This window comes from Palaemon carinicauda, chromosome 31 (assembly GCF_036898095.1).
Source record: "Palaemon carinicauda isolate YSFRI2023 chromosome 31, ASM3689809v2, whole genome shotgun sequence".
Taxonomy (NCBI): domain Eukaryota; kingdom Metazoa; phylum Arthropoda; class Malacostraca; order Decapoda; family Palaemonidae; genus Palaemon; species Palaemon carinicauda.
Genome location: NC_090755.1, coordinates 82998004 through 83014719, shown reverse-complemented (window position 1 = coordinate 83014719; position 16716 = coordinate 82998004). Strand labels below are relative to the sequence as shown.

The 16716-nt window shown below is 42.0% G+C and overlaps 1 protein-coding gene across 1 annotated transcript in view; it reads right to left on the bottom strand.

The window, feature by feature from the left end:
• The window catches only part of LOC137624584 (regulator of chromosome condensation-like), a 63161-nt gene that overhangs the window by 8002 nt on the left and 38443 nt on the right, over window positions 1-16716 (bottom strand). Inside the window, exons 4-7 of the mRNA XM_068355525.1 lie at window positions 11869-12048; window positions 11091-11316; window positions 8639-8791; window positions 8276-8369 (exon numbers count right to left, since the gene is read on the bottom strand). Coding sequence (XP_068211626.1) covers window positions 8276-8369; window positions 8639-8791; window positions 11091-11316; window positions 11869-12048 — 653 coding nt within the window. The remainder of the gene's footprint in view (window positions 1-8275; window positions 8370-8638; window positions 8792-11090; window positions 11317-11868; window positions 12049-16716) is intronic.

The following is a 16716-nucleotide window of genomic DNA, read 5'->3' as shown; positions in this document are numbered from 1 at the left end:
GGGATAGTACCATCGGTTCAAACTTGCAGCAAATGTTTTAATGTTGAATAGGATGACATAAGTCTCTACATAGTTTACTTATGAAAGATCTATTTCAATGTTGTTGCTGTTCTTATAATATCTTATTTTGATTGTTCACTGCTTCTCTTTTAGTTTAATTGTTTCCTTATCTCCTTTCCTCCCTGGGCTATTTACCCTGTTAGAGCACTTGAGCTTATAGCATCCCGCTTTTCCTACTAGGGTTATAACTTACATATACCAAGGCACTTTCCCTAATTTTGGGGGGTAGCCGACATCAAACAAATGAAACAAAAAAGGGGAAGTCTCTCTCTACGTTCCTCCCAGCCTGACAAGGGACTCAACCGAGTACAACTGGTACTGCTAGGGTGGCACAGCCCACCCTCCAACATTATCCACCACAGATGAAGCTTCATAATGCTGAATCCCCTACTGCTGCTACCTCCGTGGTCATCCAAGGCACCGGAGGAAGCAGCAGGGCCTACCGGAACTGCATCACAATCGCTCGCCATTCATTCCTATTTCTAGCACGCTCTCTTGCCTCTCTCACATCTATCCTCCTATCACCCAGATCTTCCTTCACTCCATCCATCCACCCAAACCTTGGCCTTCTCTTGTACTTCTCACCTAATAACAATAATACATTTACCCTGATTGAAGAAGTCTAATCCATGCTGGAAAAGTAAACAATAAAGGTGGTTGTGGGGTCATCTTTCTACTACTGACTGGCCATAGACCGGCGACTATCGGACGAAGTCCCCAAGTTAACCTCCGTCGGTATGAGTTTGGATCATAATGCCCAGTAATGGGGCCTACCATGCCATTTAATGCATCCCTTCAGGAAATAAGCAGTTGAGTCAGTGAGAAGTGTTATTCATATGAGACTTCTTTGCATCATTGGACCAACAACCTACATAGGTCAACATCCTGACTAAACTGGCTCAAAGGAAATAGCTTCACTTCATCTGGACAAGGAGAATTTGCTAACTTACAGTCCTATACTTGAGTCTACCAAGGACACAATAGCCCTTTTCTAGGATGATGGCTCTCACGGTAGTTTGGTATCACAGGATGGTTATTGGCTTCCATAGACAATTTTGATACCTTGTCTCGACTAATGTCGGGGAGTTCAGTTCAATAACAATTAGTTTGCCCTGTTCCCCTCCACAATAGCCATAACTAGAAATGTATTTTCCAAAAGGACAATCTCATCCGCAAAGACAATGAAGTAATCACAAGTTCCTTGTCTCAACTGAGAAGTTATTTTTAGCAGGTTCAGGATCAGATTAGAAATTTTGAGAAATGTTATTTTCATTAGTAAAATAAATTTTTGAATATACTTACCCGATAATCATGTAGCTGTCAACTCTGTTGCCCGACAGAAATCTACGGTCGGGATACGCCAGCGATCGCTATACAGGTGGGGGTGTACACAACAGCGCCATCTGTGGTCAGGTACTCCAGTACTTCTTGTCAACACCACCTCAATTTTTTCCTCGGTCCACTGGTTCTCTATGGGGAGGAAGGGTGGGTCAATTAAATCATGATTATCGGGTAAGTATATTCAAAAATTTATTTTACTAATGAAAATAACATTTTTCAATATTAATCTTACCCGATAATCATGTAGCTGATTTACACCCAGGGTGGTGGGTGGAGACCAGCATACATGTTAACAAAGAAGCTAAGTATCCCGTATTTTATTTTATTAGTTATTCAAAAATAACATAAAATAAATAAGTACCTGGTAAGGAAGACGACTTGAACCATTACTCTGCCTTTATTAAGTACGTCTTCCTTACTGAGCGTAGCGGTCCTCTTAGGATGCTGAACGACTCTTAGGTGCTGAAGTATAAAGGGCTGCAACCCATACTAAAGGACCTCATCACAACCTTTAACCTCGGCGCTTCTCAAGAAAGAATTGACCACCCGCCAAATCAACAAGGATGTGGAAGGCTTCTTAGCCGACCGTACAACCCATAAAAAGTATTCAAGAGAAAGGTTAAAAAGGTTATGGGATTATGGGAATGTAGTGGCTGAGCCCCTGCCTACTACTGCATTCGTTGCTACGAATGGTCCCAGGGTGTAGCAGTTCTCGTAAAGAGACTGGACATCTTTGAGATAGAATGATGCGAACACTGACTTGCTTCTCCAATAGGTTGCATCCATAACACTCTGCAGAGAACGGTTCTGTTTGAAGGCCACTGAAGTAGCCACAGCTCTCACTTCATGTGTCCTTACCTTCAGCAAAGCAAGGTCTTCTTCCTTCAGATGAGAATGTGCTTCCCTAATCAGGAGCCTGAATTAGTAAGAAACTGAGTTCTTAGACCTTGGAAGAGAAGGCTTCTTGATAGCACACCATAAGGCTTCTGATTGTCCTCGTAAAGGTTATGACCTTTTTAGATAGTACCTAAGAGCTCTAACTGGGCAAAGTACTCTCTCCAGTTCGTTCCCCACCAAGTTGGACAGGCTTGGGATCTCGAACGACTTAGGCCAAGGACGTGAAGGAAGCTCGTTTTAGCAAAAAACCGAGCTGCAAGGAACATGTAGCCGTTTCAGATGTGAAACTATGTTCCTGCTGAAGGCGTGGATCTCACTTACTCTTTTAGCTGTTGTCAAGCACACGAGGAAAAGAGTTTTGAATGTGAGGTCCTTAAAAGAGGCTGATTGGAGAGGTTCAAATCTTGATGACATAAGGAACCTTAGGACCACGTCTAGATTCCAGCCTGGAGTGGACAACCGACGTTCCTTTGAGGTCTCAAAAGACCTAAGGAGGTCCTGTAGATCTTTGTTGGTGGAAAGATCCAAGCCTCTGTGGCGGAAAACCGCTGCCAACATACTTCTGTAACCCTTGATCGTAGGAGCTGAAAGGGATCTTACGTTCCTTAGATGTAACAGGAAGTCAGCAATCTGGGTTACAGTGGTACTGGTTGAGGAAACTGCATTGGCCTTGTACCAGCTTCGGAAGACTTCCCCTTTAGATTGATAGACTCTGAGAGTGGATGTCCTCCTTGCTCTGGCAATTGCTCTGGCTGCCTCCTTCGAAAAGCCCCTAGCTCTTGAGTCTTTCGAAAGTCTGAAGGCAGTCAGACGAAGAGCGTGGAGGTTTGGGTGTACCTTCTTTACGTGAGGTAGACGTAGAAGGTCCACTCCTAGAGGAAGAGTCCTGGGAATGTCGACCAGCCATTGCAGTACCTCTATGAACCATTCTCTCGCGGGCCAGAGCGGAGCCAACCAACGTCAGCCGTGTCCCTTTGCGAGAGGCGAACTTCTGAAGTACCCTGTTGACAATCTTGAACGGCGGGAATGCATACAGGTCGAGATGGGACCAATCCAGCAGAAAAGCATCCACGTGAACTGCTGCTGGGTCTGGAATCGGAGAACAATACAACGGGAGCCTCTAGGTTATCGAGGTAGCGAACAGATCTATGGTTGGCTGACCCCACAGGGCCCAAAGTCTGCTGCAAACATTCTTGTGAAGGGTCCACTCTGTGGGGATGACCTGACCCTTCCGGCTGAGGCGATCTGCCATGACATTCATATCGCCCTGAATGAACCTCGTTACCAGCGTGAGCTTTCGATCTTTTGACCAGATGAGGAGGTCCCTTGCGATCTAGAACAACTTCCACGAATGAGTCCCTCCCTGCTTGGAGATGTAAGCCAAGGCTGTGGTGTTGTCAGAGTCCACCTCCACCACCTTGTTAAGCTGGAGGGACTTGAAGTTTATCAAGGCCAGATGAACCGCCAACAGCTCCTTGCAATTGATGTGAAGTGTCCTTTGCTCCTGATTCCATGTTCCCGAGCATTCCTGTCCGTCCAAAGTCGCACCCCAGCCCGTGTCTGATGCGTCCGAGAAGAGACTGCGGTCGGGTTTCTGAACAGCCAAAGGTAGACTTCCTTGAGAAGAAAGCTGTTCTTTCACCACGTGAGAGTAGACCTCCTCTCTTCGGAAACAGGAACTGAGACCGTCTCTAGCGTCATGTCCTTTATCCAGTGAGCAGCTAGATGATACTGAAGGGGGCGGAGGTGGCGTCTCCCTAACTCGATGAACAGGGCCAGCGATGAAAGTGTCCCTGTTAGACTCATCCACTACCTGACTGAGCATCAGTTCCTTCTCAGCATGCTCTGGATGCATTCTAGGGCTTGGTAGATCCTTGGGGCCGACGGAAAAGCCCGAAAAGCTCGACTCTGAAGCTCCATACCCAGGTAGACAATGGTCTGGGATGGGACGAGCTGGGACTCCTCAAAATTGACCAGGAGGCCCAGTTCCTTGGTCAGATCCATAGTCCATCTGAGAATCTCCAGACAGCGACGACTTGTGGGAGCTCTTAAAAGCCAGTCGTCTGACGGAGCCGGACACAAGATCATGGTACTGCTGCACAGTCTGTGAACTGTCAACCAAGGGGAAGCGAGGAAGTACAGCGACAACCCGAAACTGTCTAGACTGTCTGGGTCGTACAGACAACTCCTTATCGGGTTGCTGAGGTTGCCGCACTGCGTCACAACAAGTCACTTCTGCTGGTTGTTGAACGTCTTCCCAGTGACACACTGACTCCGTAAACAAAAAATCCTCTAACAAGGACTAAGCTTGGACTGCATGTCTTGCAACAAAGCTCAAGGTCTATGGGAGCAGGTGTGGTAACAGACGGGGTTAGCGACTGAAGCGGAACCATTACCCTCCCTGGAAGCATGTTATGCTTAAATAAAAGTCCATAGGAGGCTAAGCAGCTAAAGGCTCCTCTCCAAATGACAGAGTCCTCAAGGGAATATCAGAAGGAGGGAGAATAGCACTTTCTCATCTACAGGAACCATATCCGAGAAAAGCTAAGTTCTCTCAGTGAGGGTTACACTGGTGCAAAAGCAGCAGACCAGAAGGCAACGTTATGAAACTGCTTGACAGTCTTGTGAGTCGGCAACAACCAAAGATGTGTGACTGAGGAGCATGCGGTAAGGTATGCAGAGCATGCTGTATGTAGAGCATGCTGTATGTAGAGCATGCTGTATGTAGAGCATGCTGTACGGTATGCAGAGCATGTTGCATGGCGTGCGGCTTATGGTGCATGGGATGAGGCTCATGCTGTATGGGATGAGGCTCATGCTGCATGGTATGAGGCTCATGCTGCATGGGATGAGGCTCATGCTGCAAGGGATGAGGCTCATGCCGCATGTGTTGAGGAGGATGCCGCATAGTATGAGGCTCCTGCCTCATGGGTTGAGGAGGTTGCCGCATAGCATGAGGCTCCTGCCTCATGGTTTGAGGAGGATGCCGCATAGCATGAGGCTCCTCATAGCATGAGGCTCCTGCCTCATGGGTTGAGGAGGATGCCGCATAGCATGAGGCTCCTGCCTCATGGGTTGAGGAGGATGCCGCATAGCATGAGGCTCCTGCCTCATGGGTAGAGGAGGTTGCCGCATAGCATGAGGCTCCTGCCTCATGGATTGAGGAGGATGCCGCATAGCATGAGGCTCCTCATAGCATGAGGCTCCTGCCTCATGGGTTGAGGAGAATGCTGCATAGCATGAGGCTCCTCATAGCATGAGGCTCCTGCCTCATGGGTTGAGGAGGATGCCGCATAGCATGAGGCTCCTGCCTCATGGTTTGAGGAGGATGCCGCATAGCATGAGGCTCCTGCCTCATGGGTAGAGGAGGTTGCCGCATAGCATGAGGCTCCTGCCTCATGGGTTGAGGAGGATGCCGCATAGCATGAGGCTCCTCATAGCATGAGGCTCCTGCCTCATGGGTAGAGGAGGTTGCCGCATAGCATGAGGCTCCTGCCTCATGGGTTGAGGAGGTTGCCTCATAGTGCTGGAACCCGGCAACTCCCGATGCGGCAACTCACGCATGAAAGCAGGAGGCGCAGCAAGAACATGCGTCTGGCAGGGTGGACTGCGCATCGGAGGTGGAGCTCTCACAGGTGGAGGGTGGGAGCAGGCAGCCGCAGTATCTGCTGAGCGCACAACCTCGGCGGGTTGTAGGTTAACAGGCTACATTGTCAACCTTCCAGCATGATACTCCTGTATGAAGGAGCAAGCTGAGACTGTATAGTCTGCAGCATGGACCACTAGGGTCTATGAAAGACAACAATAAACGGAGCTACTGTCCGTTGAGACTGAGGGTCTAAAACAGCTGGTGCGGCAACAGACGGAGTTACTGCCTGTTGCGGTACCACCTTGCCTCTCTGGGAGGTGTGCAGTTGTCGTACTGCAGCAAGTCCGAACTGACCCAGTGCTAATGGCTACACCTAGGAGTTGGACTTGCGCGGAAGGGACCGACTTGCACTTAAAAGCTGCAAGATTTGGTCCATGGTTTCTGCGAGAAACCTCTTCCGCAGACGAGGAATAAATGGGCTCTCTCGTCTTTGTGTGGGTGGGGTGATCACGTCGGCTACGTGAGTTGGTTACACCCGAAACCACGGAGGGAAACGTCTATTCGTCGATCAAGGCCTGATGAACCCATAAGTCCTTCGACGTTACTTCTCCCCTGGGCTTGGGAGCTTGTAAGAGGTCCCAGACTAGGCGAACAACTGGCACGAACAGACGAACCCTCGAACGCAACACTGTAACACTTTGCGCTTATCACTTTATCACTTTTGATTTTCTGTTTGCACTTATTTCACTGAACTCGAAACTTTAAGTGGTTTGTACCTGAAACACGCAATTCTATCCTTCATTAAAAGTTAGTAATTGCGAAAACAGTATTACAATGTAACAGAAAAACATAATGAAAGATAAATAATTCAGTGGCTGGAAAAGACTAAACACTAGATCAAATAAACTACGTTTAAAATCTCTCACCGCATAAAGCCTGGGAACAAGAATAAAACTCTAGAAACGTTTACCTTCTTCCCCTAAAGAGACTAGGGAGAAGAGCAAAAACGATAACAACGTTACCCGCTTGAACGAAACGTTTATCCTCCTCTCTCTCCCTCCGCCTCTATCTCTCTCTCTCTCTCTCTTGACTTAGAACCTGAGAGATGAGCCCAATTATATATATCGTTAAAACATATTATTGTTAAAGGAAAAAAACTGAAAGATTTCCCAAATAAAAAGTTCCTTTATTAGAATTAAAACCATTTAAGCTAAGAAAGAATGAACAAAACGCTAGAATCGGTTTACTCTTACTGCAACGTGAAACCGTGAATACTCTCTCTCTATCGTAACGATAGAGCGCAAGTTGAACGTTCTGAACGTCAACAACTGCAGAGACAAAACAAAACGTTAGTTCAACTTTGAAAACAGTACGAGACTATCAAAGAAATTCTTTCAAAAACATTAAAATAGCATAATATGTTAACAGGTAAAAACGAAATGACGGGCTCAATGTTAATTAACTTCGGTTCCAAGAAAAGACCGCCTACTATTAGGAAAGGTCGAATATAAACAAACATAAAAATTAATTTTAATAAGTTTATAATAAAAGGAAGTTAATCGAAGAGGCCTATAAAAGGCGGAGAGATATAAAATAAATCTATAACTTTGTTAAGCAAAATTAAGAAAGAGAGTCTATACTCTCTTCGACACCAACACTTCCGTCTAAGGGAAGGGTCGGCCATTAAAAGTGAAAGAGAGTTCATACTCTCTTCGTCACCAAAATTAAATAAAAAATTAAATCAAATTAATTCCAAAAACTTGCTAAGCTAATGATAAAGCTTCCTGAATAGCGAAGGCTAAACTCTAGAGTAAATACATCACCAAATCGTGAACAATAACTCCAGAATCAACAGCGTATCCATGTAGGTCTAGCCGGCGGCACGACAGAGGAAAAATTGAGGTGGTGTTGACAAGAAGTACTGGAGTACCTGACCACAGATGGCGCTGTTGTGTACACCCCCACCTGTATAGCGATCGCTGGCGTATCCCGACCGTAGATTTCTGTCGGGCAACAGAGTTGACAGCTACATGATTATCGGGTAAGATTAATATTGAAAAAAAGCAATTCTGAAATGCTGTGAACATGAGGCGAGTGAGTAACGCATACTTGTGATTCTAAGTGGTAATTACACGATCGAATTACCACTTTTCTTCTGTCTATTAAACTAAAGACTGTCTAAGATGTTTGAACCTACAATTATAGACAAAATTTATATATCTAATATGTTGGGATAAAAAACACTATTTCCATCATCCAAGAATGAAAAAAATCAAAGTAATGTACTAGTATACAACACAATCTAAACATTAACAAAAAACCAAGAAATATATAGTGTATATATAGAAACAAATCGCAAAAACATTAACATAAATCTTGAAAAATTACCTATGATGTTGTCCACCAGATATCTGACACCATGATTTACCCCTGAAGTTCTTTAAAAGTGTAGGCTGGAATCTCATGTTAGTATCTTCATCACCTTGAATGGAAAACATTACAATTTCAATTAATTTACTTTATAGCAAGGTATTACTTTGAACTGTAGAAAAAAAGAAATATACTCATCAGCTATGAAAAAAAATAAAGCAAGCTAATCCCTAGCTGCTTATATTTCAAGTACAGTCCGACTAATGTACAAGTTATACTATTTGTGAAAAATTAATAATGGCTCAAAAATTATATACTGCACTATAATTTATACAACAAAATAAGGATAGTTAGCCAAACATGATATAGATAGTCTCTTACCAAGCTGATTATAATTGTTGAGACCAAAGGCATAAATATCACCGGTATCCTTTGCTCTGGCGAAAGTTGCAAGCCCTCCAGCCCAAACATCATCAAACACTACAAGTTTACGGTGACTGTACACTTTAATAGGCTGGGGTTTCAATAGAGTGGCTGAAAAAGAAAAAGACCGTATTTAGCATCATTCTCAGAAATGAGATTATCAAGATAAATATGTACAGCAAACTTTGTAGAGAATTGGAGGCTTGTTACTAGAAGCAAGTTATTAACCTTTACAATCCTTGTCCCTATAAGGATGTATTGCCTTACCTTACACCACGATACAGATTCCTTTCAGTATCCAGAGCCCAAAATCTACACTGCTTTCTGCCTATTACTTTTTCATCCACTCCCTTAGATGTCTTTACATATACTACTTTGAACTGGTCTTGTCCAACTTTCCCTCTTACATAAACAATTCAATTGAGTTCACCAAAGAATTTATTAATACAAAAACTTCCTTTTCATGTGGTAACTTTATACCTCATAAGCTAGAATTATACATAAAGTTCTCAAAAACTTTACTGGTCTTCCCGATTCCAGAACCATGGAAGTTATATCCCTTTAATCATTTAGTTATCTCTGAAATTTGTAAAAATTGCTACAGGTTACTGCTCACATCCAAAGCTAAACTAGGGGCCCCACCCTCTAGATCTCTCTGCAAGAGAAAAAATATTTTTTACTCTCTTTCTACCCTTATTATGTCCTTTGACATGATTAGAGTACACTATCCCTACACTCATCACATCTATCCTCCACATCTACCGTACATACTGTATCAACCGTGTGTCACACGATCGTACATAGTTCATTTTGTGCTTGTATCTTCGCTCTTCCCTCGCACTAAAAAGAACCTGAAAAATCATGTCTGCTTTTTTCCTCTGTAACAGTGTCAATATTTGAACATGAAAATTCTTGTTGCTTTGAGATTTTGTATATAAAGGAGTGTGTTCTTTAATAAACTAACTAAGTTGCTTTCACACTGCCTTTGAGTTCACAACCTTCTCTCGGCTCCGTCACAATACCATTCTTATTGTGAGTATCAAAGATTTTCTTTAAAAAGTCTCACAACTTTGCAAATGGAGAAAACTCACACTTTCATAAATTTGGGATATATACATCAAAAAGGAAGATAAAACTTAACTAGGATTGGGATACGTGTTGCCTTCATCAGCAAACAGGTGAGTGCGCGTGACCACCTCAAATGGCTGGGTAGTATTTGGTACCAACAAAATAATTTTTTGAAATGTTTGCTATACCTTAAACCAAGGGGTCAAGGTTGTCCCCTCCAGAGAACTACTATCAATGAAGGTTTGGAATATTTGTTACTCTTTTCCTTTCTTTTTAAGGAATAAAAAAAAATTTAAATCATTTTTGTCAACAGGATGTTACCAATAACAAAGGAGACTAGACCAAAAAAGATGAAACAAAAAAGATAACAATCATGGCATTAATACCCTCATCTATGTTAATACATTACAGCCTTATAAACAATTTTATTCCATATATTTCTACCTCATAGAATATTAATATTTCCTCAGCTGACGTGAGATTTTTAAAAAAAAACGTTAAAAAAATAATGGTGCCTCTAAAGTTATGTCCTACAGCTCCAAAAAGTAACAATAATGAGTGGTACGCAAAATAGCTAAAGAGAATGACCCCTGCTGCCTCATCACCTATTGTTTCAATAGGGTTGGTATGCAGGGTTACCTTTGTAGTCGGTATTGATAACCTCCATATGATTCCAGACATCGATCGATCATTGACACGTATACAGTGTATATATGAAAACTTCCGTAATAATCATACTATTTTTCAAGCAATATAAACCATTATGACAACATAAATGGGTTTAATATTGGTAAAACCACAGCTAATGAATGTGTCACATATCATATCACAACCGCACTAAATATTCTAGATAACATGACAGTAATTAATATTACATTAGAAAACAGAAGTATAACACTATCTAGGGTCATATATGGCATCCACTACCAAACAATAAGCCCTGCCACATTCTTTCTCACCTCAGGCAACACGTGTTAGATTACACAGGTCATTTTTTTTTAATGATACTTTTGAGAACTATATTAACCCTTTTACCCCCAAAAGGACGTACTGGTACGTTTCACAAAACTCATCCCTTTACCCCCATGGACGTACCGGTACGTCCTTGCAAAAAACTGCTATTTAAATTTTTCTTTTAATATTTTTGATAATTTTTTGAGAATCTTCAGGCATTTCTATGACGAAAATTAAGGCTGTTAGAGCAATTCAAAAAAAATATACTGCAAAATGTGCTTGAAAAAAAAAATAACCCCTGGGGGTTAAGGGTTGGAAATTTCCAAATAGCCTGGGGGTAAAAGGGATACCTTGTTCTGAATTGCTAATTTATAATAGGACAACTTACCTACTCCTTTCCTATTTCTGGAATTACGATGTGCAAAAACTTCTGCAATCCTGCCCAGCTGCCCAGATTCTCCGCACCCACACGTGTAAATCTGTCCATTGTAAGTGAGCATTGCTAAGTGATTATTTCCCGATGCAATTTTTGTGACGGAAATGTCATCCAAAAGTTGTCTTGGAGTCTTTTGCAAATTACCTTCTTCTATGAATCCTAAAGGGCCACTATTATCCTGAAAATAAAACAAGACATAAAAACAAATGGCAAGACTAATACTTATTAATAAAAACAAATGGCAAGACTAATACTTATTAATAAAAACAAATGGCAAGACCAACACTTATTAATAAAAACAAATGGCAAGACTAACACTTATTAATAAAAAAAAATGGCAAGACTAACACTTATTAATAAAAACAAATGGCAAGACTAATACTTATTAAAGCCATTTTCAGGTATACACCACACAAAGGGGAACCAGTGGAATTTTATTTTACTACACTTAACAGCAAACAATGTGGCCCATAATAGATTCAGTGACATGGCTCCCATTTTATGTGTGTGCAATCCAATAATCCCTTCTAACAATAACTGCTGATAGATACCATCAATAGGGAAAAAAGTTCTATAACATATATCGATTGAAAGTTGTGAAATAAAATGTGCCTAATAACTCAGGAGCCAGCCCACATGGATTTCATCGTAACTTGAATCTTTTAAAATACAATCCATCTTGTTTCTAAAAATAATAGCAATGACTGAAAAAACAGACACAATTACGTACCCTAAAGGACCCCCATGCAAACATGCGGCCATCACTTGTTAAAGCAGCAGAGCAACAATCTCCAGCTGTAATTTGAACAACAGTACCATCAATCTCTACAGCACCAGTAACAAAATTTTCTTCCTCCGTTGCAGTTTTTCGTCCCAAAGATCCCTCATCATTACAACCCCACGAGTATACCTGGAAAATTAGATCAAATAAATTTCAAAAAATCAAAATATCACAAATTTTAAGTAATTTGTATTTTTCCTAACATACTTACCTCGAACTACTTTCTTAGGAGTACCTGGAAATCTCCTCTCATCCGACCAGAGTTTTGTGTAGTTTACCCTACTTCCGTTTTCTGTGAAGGCTAACCTCAGGCGGAAGGATACGTGCCTTCCAATGTTAACAACATGAATTATTTTTTAAGAAAAATCCTCAGTCTAGTAGGTGTGCTACCAACTTGCAATTCTATATAATATTCACACATGCCCACTAAAGTATTCCATTTAGTGAACAATATGTACCTAAGGACACTGCTTCAAAACCTGCATTCAACATTGCTATAAATATTCCTAAATATAAATCAATGTATTCCTTGTAGTTACAATACAGAAATCTCAAATTCAATCACCAGCCTATCAAACATATTCCATATTCATAACAGACCAGATCAATTTGAGTACTTGATGCAGATGGAGATGTGAACATTATCCATTATTATTATTATTATTATTATTATTATTATTATTATTATTATTACTTGCTAAGCTATAACCTTAGTTGGAAAAGCAGGATGCTGTAAGCCCAGGGGCCACAACAGGGAAAATAGCCCAGGGAGGAAAGGAAAGAAGGAAAAATAAAATAATTAAAGAGTAATAACATTGAAATCATTATTTCATATATAAACTGTAAAAACTTTATCAACACAAGAGGAAGAGAAATTAGATAGAACAGTGTGCCCGAGTGTACCCTCAAGCAAGAAAACTCTAACCCACGACAGTGGAAGACCATGGTACAGAGGCTATGGCACTACCCAAGACTAGAGAACAATGGTTTGATTTTGGAGTGTCCTTCTCCTAAAAGACCTGCTTACCAAAGCTGAAGTCTCTTCTACCCTTACCAAGAGGAGAGTAGCTACAGAACAATTACAGTGCAGTAGTTAACCCCTTGGGTGAATAAGAATTGTTTGGTAATCTCATTGTTGTCAGGTGTATGAGGACAGAGGAGAATCTGTAAAGAATAGGCCAGACTATTCGGTGTATGTGTAGGCAAAAGGGGAAATGAACCGTAACCAGAAAGAAGGATCCAATGTAGTACTCTCTGGCCAGTCAAAGGACGCCATAACTCTCTAGCGGTAGTATCTCAACAGGTGGCTGGTGCCCTGGCCAACCTACTACCATAGCTATAAAGGACAGCAGAAATCTAACATCAAATATTAGACGACTTTACATCATACATATACCAAGGCACTTCCCCCAATTTTGGGGGGGGGTAGCTGACATCAAACAAATGAAAAAAAGGGGACCTTTCCTCTGTACATTCCTCCCAGCCTGACAAGAAAGTTGGTGTAACATACCTGGATAGATTCCTAACAGCATGGGCTGGACATAGTAGAAGAGAGCCCCAGTGTGCATGATGGCAACTATGGTGAGATCTAACGACTGCAAAGCTTTACAAAGAACAGGCAGTCTATCATTTTAGTTGCTATGCAAATGAAACTAACATAGACCAAGCCCAGTGTACCCGAGACAGTCATGCACATGCATTAGCTACTGGATGCCACACTATTAAGAAATGGGGACAAAAGAGGAATCACCGATATGGACGAATACGAATAAGAATTAAGTCTATCAACATCTGGCTTTTCAACGGCATTAAAGAGGTCTTGTATCAGGCGAGGACAGTCAAAGCTGAGAAATCTCTTAAAGAACCTGTTGAAAGATCCAATAATGACACACTGAAACATGACTGATTATATGCATTGCACCAGAGGATGCATTTAACTGCAGTTCAGCAAGACAGAACCAGTTGGCCAAATCACCTTTTCAAAGGACAGCAAAAAGCCAGCACCAGTGGAACCTGAACAGGCTGCATAGAACCCTTGCTACAGCGTGCAAATCTGCTTAAACCGATTCTCTTCATTAATGTCCAAACACGGAACCAAGCATACCACCCTATGGCAAATATTACGTTAATATGCTTGACGCAGAAGGCTGAGAAAATCATGCGTATACATTCAATAGAGAATGGCTGAAATAAAAGATCATTGCCATGCTAAACCTTAAGTAGTCTCCAAAAAATCGAAGGAAGTCGGCTGTTCTCTATTCCCATTAGGCATGCAGGAGAAACATGATTAATTCTGTGATAGCAGTCATGGTGATGGAAAGGATATCACACAGACAATCTAAAAAACTGCACAGGAGATAAAATAAAGCACAGCAAACTTTAACAAGACACACAAGGATATAAACACCATAGAGGTCACCAGTAACATCCACGACATTCCAGAACTGTATACCACAATTTTCTGAATCATGATAGGACTTGCTGACAGCATGGAAATTCAAAGCAAAGAAGTTTGATGGAGCAGCACTCACAGTAAGCTAGAACATCATGTATGGATTAAAATCCAATCACCAGGTCAACTATAAGCTAGGACGAGAATCGGTAACATTCATGAATCCCCTGTATACAAGTCCTTGGACTGTGTCTGAAAGTTTATCAAAACACCTAAAACAAGATGCAAGATTACTGTGGGCCATATGGCCGTACCCTATAAATTGAATCCGCTCTGGCCAGTATTGCTTTATAAAACAACAGAGTTCCAAATATGTCTATGCACCACCACTCTTGAAGAAGGGTGCCTTTGTGTTCCCCACGACAGAAAACACCAAGACTTTTCAGAGGACGCTGCTGATGGGAAAGGAACCATCCATGGAATTACTTCAATATATCAGAAGGCAGAGATTCCTGGAAAACTAGTTGCAACATCTTTGAGGATAAACAATGCACAGAGTCTATCTATCACTCTATACCATGTACATATGCTGTGCTATGACAACCCAAAACCACAGCTTGCCAAGAGAACAAATAACTTTGTAACCAGCAGAGGAATCTCCGGATCCTACCAATATCTCAACTAGGATGGATTGTTACTACTGCTTTATCCGAATGTAAGCAGGGGAAGTATTGAGCAATATTCCAGGCTGGGGAAGATATTCCTTATTGTCTGAAAGCAAGCCACTGACTCAAGTAGGACCCCTACCAATTCTTCTAGAGGTGGCACACAAGTGGTCAACCCTGCTGACTGTCATCACACAAGCAAGTCAACTGAGAAAGCTGGCTGTTGGTGAAAATCACCCCGATGTCATTTCATTTGAAATGGCACTTAATAACAAGGTGGTCCAACTACCCGATGCCAGACATGACCTGAAACACTCAGTTGTCCCACGACTAGGAGAGCTACATGTTGTCATGGTTGCCCTCTGCACTCTTGATTTCTCTATGGAGAACTGCGGTACCAAAGGCAATAGAGGGAGTTGAAGCTACCTAGTTGGAGGGGAGCAAGGACACAAAAGCAGTCTGTGAAATGAGCAACCACCACCCTATTTGAGGTCTTGACCAAAGCTGATGTCATAACAGTTTTCCAAGAATGTTGGGAGAAACAGATTCGAGAATGCAATGTTTAAGACAATCACGAACTAGCTACATCAAGTGGAAACAATGCGGTTCTTTGTAGCTGCAACCCAGAATGCTGACCTGGAGCTTCATCTCCGAGCCAGAGAACGGCTGAGTATGCTCTTCCTCCCCTTTCACAGGACCAAACAAGCGTCTCTGACCCAGATACATCACAGACATACATGATCTGAGGACTAATCACTCTGCAACCTAGGAAGAGCTGCAATCAGGCAACACTGCAGTCACAAACAATGACACTCCCCTTGTACCCATCAGAGTTAACCCTGCATAGAAGCATCTGAACAAGTTAATGAAAATTATTCTGAAATTGTTGGCCTCTTGAACAATGCCAAAGTTAGACGGGTTACTCATGGTTACACCAGAACTCTACTGTGTTCCAAGAGTTCATTATCAATTCAGTAACATGATATCAAAGATCAAAGTAACCACACTGGAACATGGAAGCTCAGTTCCTGCTGAAGGTGACAAGCTGCTCAATGTGATAACTCATACCAACATCCGTGGTGAGTGCCAAAACTTTAGAATACTTGTGACTAATCGCAGACTGATGATCTTAGCCTTTGACCAGTAGACACAATAACAATTGTGTTCGTAAAGCTAGTATGCATGAAAGATTGTGTTCATAGAGCTCGTGTTAATATAGCTAGTGAGCATGAACGATTGTGTTCATAGCGCTCATTTGCGTGGATAATCTTTTTTGTGAAGTTCGTATGCAAAAATCATAGTGCATGTGGAAGACAGACTTGTAGACAATTGTTTGTGTGGATGATCGAGTTCATGGTCACTCAGGAACAATCTTACGACTCTCCTTCAATTCTGTCAAATCTCTTCATGCAGCTGTCGTCTCCTGGAGGCCAGATAACGAATCATGATCATCCAAAATGATGAAAAAGGTTAGCCCTTTTCGCCCCAACCAGCAGCCAGTGTGCTCAGTTCCATAGGAGCGTTAAGTGCACCGTTTCTCCTGTGGAAAGAAAAACCGTATAAATCGGCCATACACAATGCCTATAAAACTGACTTTCTCGACTCCTTCAACATCTTCATGTCGTAAAAGTTTCAGCGAAGAAACCAACGAAGGCAGAGGTAGGGGAGAAGGTTGAACTTGAAGTTTCATCTACTAAGGCAGGCGTGCAGGTGGACGAAGACACTGTAACTAGGAAAGAA